The sequence below is a fragment of the Medicago sativa genome, chromosome 6 (assembly GCF_051527215.1).
Source record: "Medicago sativa cultivar Bolivia chromosome 6, Bolivia_mono, whole genome shotgun sequence".
Lineage (NCBI taxonomy): Eukaryota > Viridiplantae > Streptophyta > Magnoliopsida > Fabales > Fabaceae > Medicago > Medicago sativa.
This window is the reverse complement of record NC_140754.1, coordinates 40,051,154-40,065,466: the sequence shown is the minus strand read 5'-3', so window position 1 is coordinate 40,065,466 and position 14,313 is coordinate 40,051,154. Positions and strand designations below refer to the sequence as shown.

The following is a 14,313-nucleotide window of genomic DNA, read 5'->3' as shown; positions in this document are numbered from 1 at the left end:
AAGAGAAAACTTGTTATCTAATCTTTGGTGCTTCTGTTCTAACACTTTAAACCCAACCATAATATCAGAAAATGACCAAGATATATCCTTCACTATCACAAACAATAACTTAACCTTAGGCATTGTTGCAATCTATGCTTCTACCTACTATATCAGAAGAAGACACCTATGGAATAGACTAACTGACCTTCAAGCCAACCACATTATACCCTGAACCTTTGTTGGAGATTACAATACTGTTCTTGGTTCACATGAATATAGAGGAGCTCATTCACCAGCAAGAATACCAATGTCTGACTTTGTTCAATGGACCGATAGCAATGAGTTGGTTTACCTACCTACTAGAGGTGCCTTTTATACTTGGGCAAATGGTAGGGAAGGTAATGCTTACACTGAAAAAAGACTTGATAGGGTGATTTGTAATCAGTCCTGGATAGATATGTGCACAAACCTGTCAGTCACAACACTTACCAAAACTAGTTCTGACCATTTCCCAATCCTTTTTGAATTTCAAAACAACACAAACAAATTTGTTTCTCAATTCAAGTTTATGAAAATGTGGACGTTGAATGAAGGCTGTGAGAAGCTGATATCTGACTCTTGGAATGCTCCAATTGTTGGATGCCCTATGTTTATTTTATCTCAAAAGTTGAAAAGATTGAAGTTTACTTTGAAGGAGTGGAATAAAAACATTTTTGGTGATGTTCATATCAAGGTGAAAGAAGCAGAAACATGTCTTAATGATATTCAGCTTCAAATTGACTCAAATGGTTCTTCTGATGCTCTCCTCAATCTCCAAAAACATGCACAGATGAAATTAGATGCAGCCCTGAATATACAAGAAGCATTCTGGAAAGAGAAAGCTAGAGTTGACTGGCACTCTCAAGGGGATAGGAATACTAGCTATTTTCACAGAATTGCAAAGATAAAAAACACAAACAAGCTCATTACCTATATTAAACATGGAGAAATCACCTTACATGAGCCAAATGAAATTGCAGAGCACATTACAAATTACTTTAAAAATCTTTTTTCTTCTAACTCTTTTTTGCAGGTTAATACACTGGTGGAAGATGTAGTTCCTAATCTGATTACTGAAGAGACAAACAACATGCTCACCATTTTGCCATCTATGGAAGAAATAAAAAATGCAGTGTTCTCCTTGAATAAAGACGGAGCCCCTGGACCTGATGGGTTTGGAGCTACTTTCTTTCAAACATATTGGAGCATTATTCAATTAGATGTTTATAATGCAGTCATTCAATTCTACACAGATGGTTGGATCATGCCTAATTATAATGCCAATACTGTTGTTCTTATTCCTAAAGTTGAAAATGCAGAAATAGTTGAGCAGTTTAGACCAATAGCTCTAGCAAATTTCAAATTCAAGATTGTCACCAAAATTCTTGCTGATAGACTTGCTACAATCATGCCTTTCATCATATCAGAGGAACAAAGAGGCTTCATCAAGGGTAGGCAGATTAAGGATTGTATTTTATTAACTTCTGAAGCTGCTAACTTGCTACACAAGAAAGCTTTTGGTGGAAACCTGGCAATGAAAATTGACATATCAAAGGCTTTTGATACTTTAGATTGGGGTTTTCTTCTCAAAGTGCTTCACCAATTTGGCTTTAATCAGAAATTTTGCTTTTGGATCAAAAGTATTTTGGAATCAGCAACTTTATCTGTCTCTATTAATGGTGCTCAGAGAGGATATTTTCAGTGTCAGAGAGGGGTCAGACAGGGTGACCCCCTCTCCCCCCTTTTGTTTTGCATTGCAGAAGATGTGTTGAGTAGATGGATAACAAAATTGGTGCAGGAAAACAAGATTGATCTGATAAAAGCTTCCAATCAATGCAACATTCCATCTCATGTTTTATACGCTGATGATATTATGCTTTTTTGCAGAGGTAGAATTTCATGCATAAAGAATCTCCAAAAATTATTTACTAATTATGCTTTTTGCTCAGGACAGATAATCAATGCCAGCAAATCTACTTTATACTCAGACTCCATTCCATAGGCTACCTTGAATTCTTTCATTCAGCTACTTGGTTTTCAGCAGGGTACGTTTCCATTTAACTACCTTGGGGCTCCCATTTTCAAAGGGAAACCAAAGAACATTTATTTTCAAAATATAGCTGATAAAATCAAAAGTAAATTATCAGCTTGGAAAGCTTCTTTGCTTTCCATAGCTGGAAGAGTTCAACTGGTTAAGGCAGTCATACAAGGGATGCTTATACACACTATCACAATTTATGATTGGCCTATGAGTATGATAAAAGATTTAGAGAAATGCATCAGAAACTTCATATGGAGTGGGGATATATCCAAAAGGAAGTTATTAACAGTGTCATGGAAGAAAGTATGCAAGCCTACATCTGAAGGGGGCCTTGGTATCAGATCAATTTCCTGTATCAATCAGGCTGCTAACCTTAGACTATGCTGGAGCATGATTACTTCACAGGAATCTTGGGCAAAAGTTCTCAGAAGTAGAGTCATTAAGAAGAACAAGGTCATTCAGTACCACATTTTTTCATCAATATGGAGCAGCATAAAAACTGAATATAACACTATCATAGAGAACACAAAATGGCTTCTAGGAGATGGAGAAACAATTAATTTTTGGAAAGATCACTGGTGTGGTGATCTCATAATCAACACTCTAAGCATCCCTCCTACAGTCTCAATATTTTTATCAGCAAAAGTTTGCGATTTCATTCAAGACTTTCATTGGAGAATCCCTCAATCAGTTTCAAATGCCTTCCCCATCATAACCTCTCTTGTGGATCAGGTAACAATCCCTTTGGAAAAAAAACCAGATAAACTAATCTGGTTAAACTCTAGTAAAGGTGATTTCACATTCAAAGATGCTTATCTCCATAAAGCACCTTCTGGTCAAAATATTCACTGGGCCAAAACTATTTGGTCACCTGATATTCCTCCATCAAAATCTCTAACTGTCTGGAGATTAATGCATAATAAGCTGCCTACTGATGATAACCTTTCTCTTAGAGGGTGCTTTCTTCCTTCAATATGCAACTGCTGCTCAAATCATGCTGAAACTTCTTATCATCTTTTCTTTGAGTGTACTTATGCTTCTAGACTGTGGAACTGGCTCTCTACTGTGCTCAACATTAATCTGCAGTTTTCTAATATTGACGATGTGTGGAAGATTTGTAACAGAAATTTGTCTGCTCAATGCAAGATTGCAGTCAAGGCCAGCCTCATCAATACCTTATGTACCATTTGGTTTGTTAGGAATGAATCCAGGTTCAATGATAAGCTCATCCCTTGGAGGACTGCAATTAATCACATAACATCTAATGTAGCTTTGTCAGGTAATTTCTCAAAAACTTCTGGCCACTGTCCAATGCAAGATTTTATAATTTTGAAGCATTTTAACATTAAAGTGCATCCTCCTAATGCTCCCTTGATTAAAGAAGTCATTTGGTCTCCACCTTATCAAAATTGGACTAAATGAACCACAGATGGCGCTTCAATTTCCAATCAAATGCAATCTTCTTGTGGTGGAATTTTTAGAAACTCTGATGCTGACTGTATGGGTTGTTTTGCATGTAACCTAGGGCCTGGTTCAGCCATCATGGCAGAATTCAGTGCAGCAATGATTGCCATAGAGGTTGCTCATGTAAAAGGTTGGAGGAATTTTTGGTTAGAAACAGATTCAAAAATTGTTATGCTTGCATTTTCATCATCTTTCATTGTTCCTTGGCACATAAGAAATAGATGGTCTAACTGTTTGATCAAGGCCAAACAAATAAATTTCATAATTAGTCACATCTTTAGAGAGGGAAACACTTGTGCTGATCTTTTGGCTAATATGGGCTTATCTATCAATGATACAATATGGTGGGATGAAGCTCCAAATGAGATTAGACAGGAAATGATTAGGAACAAGTTAGGACTTCCTAACTACAGATTTGTAAATTTTTGAAGGTTGGCTTTGGTATAGTCCTCCAACCTATCCGTTTTGTATTTCTCTTTCTTTTTATATATGATATTTTGTGATGCTTTGCATCACTAGTTAAAAAAAAAAAAAAAGATAAGTTGAATTTTATAGAATTTTACACATATGTGTATTGAGAGCTTTGTCTCTTGTGGTTCTGGATTGAACCATCCTTGATCTTATCAAGAAATTCTTTTCTTGTGGCGATCCTCGCATCCACCGGCTTATCAATCTTTCTTGGATTAGAAAGAGTGTGGTGCCCCTGTCTCCATTCCATTTCTTCATTTTTGAGTCTTTTCCACCAAAATATTCATAGTTGTTTCCGACGGCTTCGTGACACTCATCATTTGGTAATCAGAGCTTTGGTTCAAATCAGGTGTTATCTATCTTTATATATTTATTTTATATTCTGTTTGCAAAAAAAAAATTGTAACAAAAAAAATTGAAAAAAAAAACAAGAGAGAGATAGCATTTCAACACAAAAGAACGTGAAAAAAAAAGTGAAGAAAATTCCAAGAAAAAAAAGAGCAAAAAAAAAAATCAAAAGTTTCAATTTTTATTTTCTTAGTGGTATTTCATGGAAGCCAAGCAAAAGAAAAATATTTTCTTTATAAGATGTCTTGTGAATGATAAATTTTGTGGCTTGTACATTGATAGAAACTATTGGATCAACATGGCAAGTACAACCATGGTGGAGAAGTGGGGACTTCCGGTACTTGACCATCCGGAACCGTACATACTTTATAGTCTGGAAGATCCGGAGTTCAAAGATATGGCTGATGTTTTGGTGACCAAACAAGTGAGAGTTCCATTCACAATTGGAGATTATGAAGATGATGTGCTATGTGATGTCGTACCTTCCAAAACGAGGGATTTGCTACTTGGGCTTCCATGGCAGCAACAACGTCGAGCAAAGCATGACCAACACACCAACACATACACATTTTCATTTAAAAATTGCCAAATCATTATTGCACATGATAAGGTAGGTCATGATCAAATCTTGAAAAGAAGAGTGAGAAGAGAAGAAAGCGCTCTAAGGATTGAAAGAGGGATTGCTGCTATTTTTAAAACATTTGAGAAAGAGCTCCTTCAAATTCAAAATGTTTATAAAAATCGTGAAAGAGATGTTGAAAAAATAGAGGATCTCATCGTAGAAGAAAGTCATGAGAAAGACTTCAAGAAGGAAAGAGAAGAGACAAAAGAACTAGAGGAAAAAGAAGAGAAAAAGGTGAATGAGAAGGAAAATAAAGAGAAAAATGCTGGGAAGTTTTTGCCTACTATTACACTAGTACCTTCATCAAAGTTGGTATGTGTAGTTAAATGTTGGGATTCTTCTAATATTTTGCAATCTCCTAACCTTTCTTCTTTAACTCATGAAGGACACCAAGCAAATGAAGAAGTTTTTTCTCAACAAGTAGAAAACAGTCATGTTTTTTGGAAAAATGATTATGTCCCAAAATCACAAGGAGAAAAATTTCTACATAGCTCACTTCAATTTTATGCAGGTTTGGATTTGAGGTCAAATCCTCTTGAAGAGGGGGACAATGATGAGATCAAGAGCTCATTAAGCATGTGGAAGGAAACATATAAAAAAATGAATATTTTTATTCATTTTTAATCCCAAACAAGCATGTTATTTTCCTAGTAAAATAATTTGGCTATTAATCCAAATGGTCAATTATTAGTACTGTTATTGTTTTAATAAAATAATTGGCAGCAGGTTGCAAGTTAGTGATTATCTCATGGAGATGTAATTAGCCCAAGGTGCTGATTCATGTTCTCATCTCAAAAAGGCCAATAACATGATTAATCACGTTGGCATTATGGTGGTTACTGTTCAGTTTTGCCTTTGGTATTTCCTTTGCATAAATCAGTTGGAAACTACTCACACTTCAAGAATTAAATGAGCCAATTCACTTCATTTTGAGAAGTAACGGCTTGACCATCAAATGGAGAGATTCTTAATTGCTATTGGCCCGTTCAATTGGAAACGAAATGCATGGTACTGATTGTGTGAATGATAAGAGCTACATGGGAGAATGACAGTTATAAACGGGCTCATACTTCATTTGTCATCACATAGAATTATTTGGTGCAGCTCAAGGAAGTAATTGGCTACTCACATCCCTTTAGTGACGTTTTCATAATTTATTTCTAGAGAATAAATGTAAGGCTAATCAGCCATTTATTTGGGTTTATTTTAATTTATTAGAGTCCATTAGGTTACTTTGTGAAAACTCTATAAATTGTAACTTTCTCTATGAAATAAGATAAGTTGAATTTTATAGAATTTTACACATATGTGTATTGAGAGCTTTGTCTCTTGTGGTTCTGGATTGAACCATCCTTGATCTTATCAAGAAATTCTTTTCTTGTGGCGATCCTCGCATCCACCGGCTTATCAATCTTTCTTGGATTAGAAAGAGTGTGGCGCCCCTGTCTCCATTCCATTTATTCATTTTTGAGTCTTTTCCCCCAAAATATTCATAGTTGTTTCCGACGGCTTCGTGACACTCATCAATTCCTAAGCATACATCTAAACATACATTCCTTGAGCATACATCTAAAGTAACCATGTGATGTGTGTGCATGTGTCGGTGCTTGTGTCGGTGTACATCATTAGAGTCCATTGTCCTTTACATCATTGGCCTAGATACATGCTATGGTCTTGCAAGAATTTAAAAGCATAAAGTAAAGTACAAGAATTCCTAGATACATGCTAACTTTTGCATGAACTTTAAAGTGTAAGAAAATAAATACTAAGAATATAAGATGGAGGATGAGATGCTTATGGAATGTATGAAACATGGAGTAAAGTGGTTAGTAGCATAAGACATGATAGAATGGAAATTAAAAGCACAAGAAACACTAAAATCTTGACAAAAAGTGATAAAATCCTTAACCTAAAAGTAGCAAAATATGCCTAAAGCTTACCATAACATCAAAGCAATTATATGACCTATAATCCACACATCATGACAATTTTCTAAAGGCTTTATTACAATCAATGATATGAGAATTATAAGAACACATGCAAGTCAAGAATCATGATATATTTAGACATATTTGGCACTTTATATTCACAAACAAACATTAAGTTGCCTTGTAAAGAAAGTAATTAACCACACATATTCACATACAGCAAGAAACACATCCAAATAGTGACAAATCAACTCCCAATTCACACATCACAATTCACAAGCACACACCAAAAATTAGAATCAACACTAAGCATATTTTCACAAGTTCTTAACCTAAAATCCAAGAAATAAAGCAACACACAACACATCATCACTTATCCAATTTTATATGTCAAAATATCCTAAGTAACAAGTTTTAAGTGTCAAAACTACTTGCAAGGAGATTCACAAATTTTTAGAAGTTTTTTAACAAGATTTTTATCAAGAAATGAAAAAAGAATTGAATCAACAAGGAACAAATTATTTTCATGTATTTTTTATCAAGATTAATGTGTAAAAACACATTAAAAACCAATGGAAAAAACAAGAAAATATTGAACAAATTTTTTAGGAATTTGGAGAGAAAAATTGAACAAACAGGGGTTTAAACAGCAAGAAAGCAAGGTGTGAACAACAAGAAAATAGCAAGAATGCAAAAAGAAACAAAAGAAACAGGCCTGAGCCCAACACCCAAAGGCCTGGATGCGCAGGGACCACAGGATTGATCCAGGGAATCAAACCCTAGATCAAACGGCCAGGAATGAAGGGAAATGGACCAGTCTTGAACCGGTCCGGTTCACTGGCATATAAATAGATGCCTACACCGGTTTAATCATTTGCCTCTTCTCTTTCTCTCTCTTCATTCGTTCTTCTCTCATCTTCTCTCAACCTCTTCCGCCGGTTTCTGGAAGGAGACGGCCGGAAAAGATGAAGATTCATCGGAATCTTCATCGACTCCGCCGTGAATTCCAGATTCCGGCGAGTCTCAATCTCACCAAAAATCTATGATTCCTACATCAATCAACTCGTTTTCTAACCCTAAACACGAATCTAACACTGGTTTTCACAAATAAAGCTTGAATCAACGTAGATCTAAAGATTTTGCTACGGTTTTGAAAATATTTTTAGGTTTTCAATCTTTTCGAAAGAAACTCTTCGAGACTCTGAAGATCTACGTTGATTCGTTCTTGTAACTGTTCTTGAAAAAGGAAAATGATGTTTGAGTGTTACCTGAGAGTTTTATCGGAGACTTCAGATGAGGATCTTCGGAAAACTTGAGTCCTGGATATGTTCTTGATGCTTCTGGTAAGCTTCGAAAACCGAAAATAAATCGGTTCTTGATCCTCTTCTTCTTCACCGGTTCAATTCCTCTTTGATTTCTCTTCTTCTCTTCCTCAAATCTTCTTCTTGTGATCGTTTTAAACTTGAATTGCAGGAAGAGGAAAGAAAGAAACAGTTCGATGATCATGATTTTCGTAGAAAATCACTGAGAACAAATGTGAATTTAACTGAATTTGACAAAGATTTTTCGAATTGAAACGGTTTTGATTTCGGTTTTCTAAAAGCTTGTGTTGATTTTGCGTGTTTGATGATGAGTTTGATTGGAAATTGAGTCGGTTAGGGTTTGGTGATGATGAATATTGATGTTCTGGGACGGTTAGGGTTTGAAGATTCTTCAAACCTTCATCGTTGTTCTTAAAAAAAAATTGGGTTTTGATTCATTGATTTGGGAGAGAGAAAAAGTAAAGGTGTTTGTGTGATGTGGCGGTGAATGAATGGTATCCCCCTGTGCATTGGTGATGTGGCCTATTTATAGCTGACATGTGTATTGCCTTGACCAATAACTTGTTGACATGTGGACTTGAACTTGTTTGGCTCGGCCTTGCTGAGTTTGGCACCTAAGGACCTTTCTGCAATTATTGAAGTTATGGGGACTAACCTGCAATTAACGAAAAAGGACTGGACTGCAATTTTTAATACTAAGGACCAAAATGTAAATTGAAAAAAAGACCTTTAAAGAAAAAATAAAAATGGAAAGAAGGACTAAAGTGCTATTTTTAAAATCTTGAGGGACTAAAATGAAATTAAAAAAATAAAATTGGTTAAAATTGGTAAATTGAAAATAACGTAAAGTGAAACAAGTAAAAAACACAAAAAGGACTAAAATGAGCCAACTACATAAATGAGGTACTTCAAAGTAACCTCTCTCTGCCAAAATTTTGTGTGAAATGACCAAAATGCCCCTGGGGACTAAAATGACTCAAAATGGTTCAAATGCAATTTTAAAATGGTTTTTAACAGGGAATTAAGGCAAGAGTTTATCCAAGCAAATTAAAAGACTCAGAGACAAATTTTTTAGTGATTAAACAGAATTTTAACACTGGAAATGACTAAAATACCCTTTGAGGACTAAACTTACTCAAAATGTCTCAGATGCAATTTTTTGAAAGGGATTTTGACATGAATTAAATCAAGGACTTATACAAACAACTTGAAATGACTCAAAGACAATTTTCAGGGATTAAAGATGAAACTGGACACATGAAACGACTAAAATGCCCCTTTTTATGAATTTTTGCAAATAACATTGAAACAAAATGCAGGGAGATATGCAATTGATCAGAGACCAACTCAAAAGACTTGAAATGCAAGAAAAATATTTTTGGATGACTTGAAATGCAAGAAAACAGAGACAAATGCACAGATAAAAAGATTTTTAAAGCTAAATTGGAAGATAAAGCAGAGCAAAATATCAGTGTAGAACAATAGCAAATTGACAATCTTTCAAGAGTAATAGACATATATCAAAGATGAAAAAATATTTTGAGCAAGTATTTTTACATCCAAAATTAGGGTATAACAGCTGCCCCTATTTAAGTTTCTTTGTCCGGAGGGTCAAGAGACGAAGTCTTTGATTTGACGGGACGAAGATACTTAAATATTGACATTTGCACTGTTTTTGGACATAAAAATACGCTCTCAGATTTTCAAAAACATGAATGCCATGCAACACTTTGATTATGAATGCAAGACAAACAACTGGAGTCTACAGAGCATGTCATATCACCGGGGATTTAGGTAGACATTGACAGGGTAGACAAACCAGGGGACAAAGATAGGTACAAGCTGTTCTTTGGATCGAACTAGCCGCTTGACCCAATAATACAAACAGAAGGTGAGCACAAGCTGTTCTTTGGATAGAACTTGCTACTTGGCTGGGAATAGAAATATAAGACAGGTGCAAGCTGTTCTTTGGATCGAACTTGTCACTTGACCGGAAACATAGACATATAGGTAGATACAAGCTGTTCTTCGGATCGAACTCGCCACTTGACCATGTAATACAAACAAGAGATGAGTACAAGCTGTTCTTTGGATCGAACTTGCTGCTTGACTGGGGATAGAGGTATAAGACAGGTACAAGCTGTTCTTTGGATCGAACTTGCTACTTGGCCGGAAACATAGACATACAAGTAGATACAAGCTGTTCTTTGGATCAAACTTGCCACTTGACTGGGAATAGAAATACAGGATAGGTACAAGCTGTTCTTTGGATCGAACTTGCGGCTTGATCAATATCACAACATGTAGATCGGTGTAAACTGTTCTTTGGATCGAACTTGTCGTTTGACCGGAAACATAGGCATGTAAGCAGGTACAAGCTGTTCTTTGGATCGAACTAGCCACTTGACAAATAACAAGACATATAGCAAGATATAAATTAGAAGTTTGATTTAATAAGATACCAATTGAGGGTAAGTTGATATTGACCTGATTTGAAGATAGACATGACCATTATTGTTGGCCCAAGAGCAAATTGAGAATGGATTATCATTGATTGAGACATTGAATTGCATTGAAAGTTGATGTTGAAAGAGACATTGAAAGTTGAAAATAATCAGAGGTATAGACAAAGACATAGACATAGACATTGAATTGAATTGAGAGTTTAACAGAGACGTAGACATTGAATTGGAGAGTTGAAATTGAGTTGAATTGGAAATTGAAATTGAGTTGAATTGAAAGTGAAGATTGAGTTGAATTGAAAGTTGAGATTGGAAATGCAACATGTACGTATGGTATAACAAGGTTATTAAATGTATGAGCACATAAAATGCATGATTATGCATGTATGAATGCTTGAAATGCATGATTGGTTTGTAGTTTGTCAGAGAAGTTTCACAGAGACCAACAAAACATTGGAAGATTGGGCACGTAGTGGCTCGTACCATAACATATTCACATGGAAATCCTCTTTGGAGAGACCGTCGTTGGGAGACGTATCGAAACCATGGCTGAGGGTAAAATATCATATCACATACAAAACTTGCAGAAGAAGGAACCCTGGAAGATTCTTTGATACAGGTTGCCGTTGTTAGGCGTGTCAGTGCTGGGTAAACATTGGATGTTCGCATCTGTGGTCAATGCTTTTCGTATCATTTTCATTCTTCAATCCCATTTTTGCCTGAACCGCCCTTTCGGGTTTTCGATTCACCGGGAATAAATTCTTTTCATTGCCCCATTTTTGCCTGAATTGCCTTCATAGGTTGTCAATCAGCGGGGTGCTCATTTTTGCCTAAGCCGCCCTTTCGGGTTTTCATCTTAGCGAGCTTTTCATTTGCATTTTTTTCAAATTTTCATTCTGTTTTTTCATTCTTTCCATTGACCACAAATCATCCAGGGGAACAACCTGTTTGTAACACATATTGGAATAGACATTGACACTCATTTATTCATGCATGTTTCACTGGAATGTACCTTATTGCTCATGTTTGTTTTCAAAATAGACTGGAAAGATTTTCAATTTTCAAAAATGTTTGTTTCGGATATTGACATTATCAAATAAAAAGAAAATATTTTGTATACAGCATTTGAAAATAGAAAGGAAATAGAATTTCGAATAACAGCGCAGGCTCAAATTATTGTAGAAGAGTGAAAGTCAGCCAAAGGCATAACTCCACGGATTTACAAAGCTTGGAAAATGGTAATTTTATTGGTTGGTGGTACATTGAACACGATGACCGCTACATTTCATAGAAATTTTGAATTCACAAGTACAGAAGCTTCTGATGAAGACGATCATTGACAGTCGCAGATGGCCAAAAGGGTGGTGGTGATTTGTCAGATATAGTTACTTGTCTTTTATTATCAATCTCATTTTTGCATGAACCGCCCTTTCGGGTTTTCGGCTCATCGAGACGCTCATTTTTGCCTGAGTTGCGTACAATCTCAACGAGCTCATCATTTTCATTTTTCGTCCCTAACTTTTGCCTGGATCGCCCTTTCGGGTTTTCGATCCACCGGGAAGCGCATTTTTGCCTAGGCCGCCCTTTCGGGTTTTCGACCTACCACGCTGTTCTTTTCTTTTTAGACAAAGTATTTCTTTACTATATCGGCATTGACAGGATTCGAAAGTTCAACACCGTCCATATGTGTGAGGATCAAGGCACCACCAAAGAAAGCCTTCTTGACAACATAAGGACCTTCATAGTTAGGTGTCCATTTGCCCCTTGGGTCGGGTTGCTGACTTATCCTTCTTTTCAATACAAGTTTGCCCTCCTTGAATTCACGAGGTCGGACTTTCTTGTCAAATGCATTCTTCATTCGCACTTGATACAACTGTCCATGAGCCATGACATCCATACGTTTCTCTTCTATCAAATTCAACTGATCATACCGACTTTGACACCATTCAGCCTCAGTTAATTTTGCTTCCATAATCACTCGAAGAGATGGAATCTCCACTTCCAGAGGGAGAACCACTTCCATGCCATATACCAGAGAAAAGGGAGTTGCCCCGGTTGAACTGCGCACTATAGTACGGTAACCATGCAAGGCAAACGGTAGCATCTCATGCCAGTCTTTGTAAGTAGTGACCATCTTCTGAACAATCTTCTTGATATTCTTGTTAGCGGCCTCAACTGCACCATTCATCTGAGGTCTATAAGGAGAAGAGTTGTGATGTTCGATCTTGAATTCTTCACATAAAGCTTGCATCATGCTATTGTTCAGATTGGAACCATTGTCAGTGATGATCTTGTTGGGAACACCATATCGACAGATGATGTTATTCTTGATAAACTTCACTACCACTTGCTTGGTCACGTTTGCATAGGAAGCAGCTTCAACCCACTTGGTGAAATAATCAATTGCCACCAGAATGAAACGATGTCCGTTAGAAGTTTTTGGTTCAATTCTTCCGATCATATCAATGCCCCACATAGAGAAAGGCCATGGGGAAGATATAACATTGAGATCATGTGGAGGCACATGAATCTTGTCAGCATATATTTGACATTTGTGGCATCTCTTGGCATGTCTGTGGCAGTCACGCTCCATGGTTATCCAGTAATAGCCGGCTCTTAACAGTTTTCTTGACATAGTGTGACCTGTAGCATGGGTCCTAAAGGTGTCGTCATGTACATCATGCATCAATTTCTCAGCTTCTTGTTTGTCAACACATCTCAACAAGACCATGTCATAGTTCCTCTTGTATAGGATTTCTCCATCCAGAAGGAATCTGCTAGCCCATCTCCTCAGGGTCTTTTTATCCCTACTGGAGGCACCAGGTGGATATTCATGATTCTTCAAGAACTGTTTGATATTATAATACTAAGGTTTTCCATCATTCACATCTCCATCAGCCTGATCTGGCATATTTTCAATAGTAAACACGTGAGCAGGTCTATCAAGACGCTGTACTTTAATTACGGGCACGTCATTCCAGTGATTCACACGAAACATGGAAGACAAAGTAGCAAGAGCATCAGCCATCTGATTCTCATCCCGAGGGATATGGTGCAGCTCAACCTTTGCAAAGTATGTCAACAGACGTTTTGCATAGTCACGGTAAGGGATCAACTTCTCATGATGAGTCTCCCATTCACCCTTTATCTGATTAATAACAAGTGCAGAATCTCCACAGATGTCAAGATGCTTGATTCTCATATCAATGGCTTCTTCAATGCCCAAGATGCATGCTTCATATTCAGCCACATTGTTCGTGCATTCAAAAGTTATTCGAGCAGTGAAAGGAATGTGGTGCCCCTGCGGAGTTACAATAATGGCCCCAATCCCTTTACCATAAGCATTGACAACACCATCAAAGACTAATCCCCACTTGCTATTGGGATCTGGCCCTTCATTAATCAGTGGTTCTTCACAGTCCTTTGCTTTCAGATACATAATTTCTTCATCTGGGAAATCAAACTTAATTGGCTGGTAATCATCAAGAGGTTGACAAGCAAGATGCTCGGCAAGGATACTTCCTTTGATTGCTTTCTGAGCTTTGTACACAATATCATATTCAGACAACAAAATTTGCCAACATGCAATCTTTCCAGTAACAGCAGGCTTTTCAAAGATGTACTTGATTAGATCCAT

At 36.7% G+C, this 14,313-nt stretch overlaps 1 protein-coding gene across 1 annotated transcript; it reads left to right on the top strand.

The window, feature by feature from the left end:
• Window positions 1-289: 289 nt before the first annotated feature.
• On the top strand, window positions 290-3,955 carry LOC146915102 (uncharacterized). Its single transcript, XM_085721238.1, has 3 exons — window positions 290-1,735; window positions 2,048-3,341; window positions 3,588-3,955. Exons 1-3 carry the CDS (start codon window positions 290-292, stop codon window positions 3,953-3,955), a joined length of 3,108 nt encoding a protein of 1,035 aa, XP_085577364.1.
• Window positions 3,956-14,313: the final 10,358 nt, after the last annotated feature.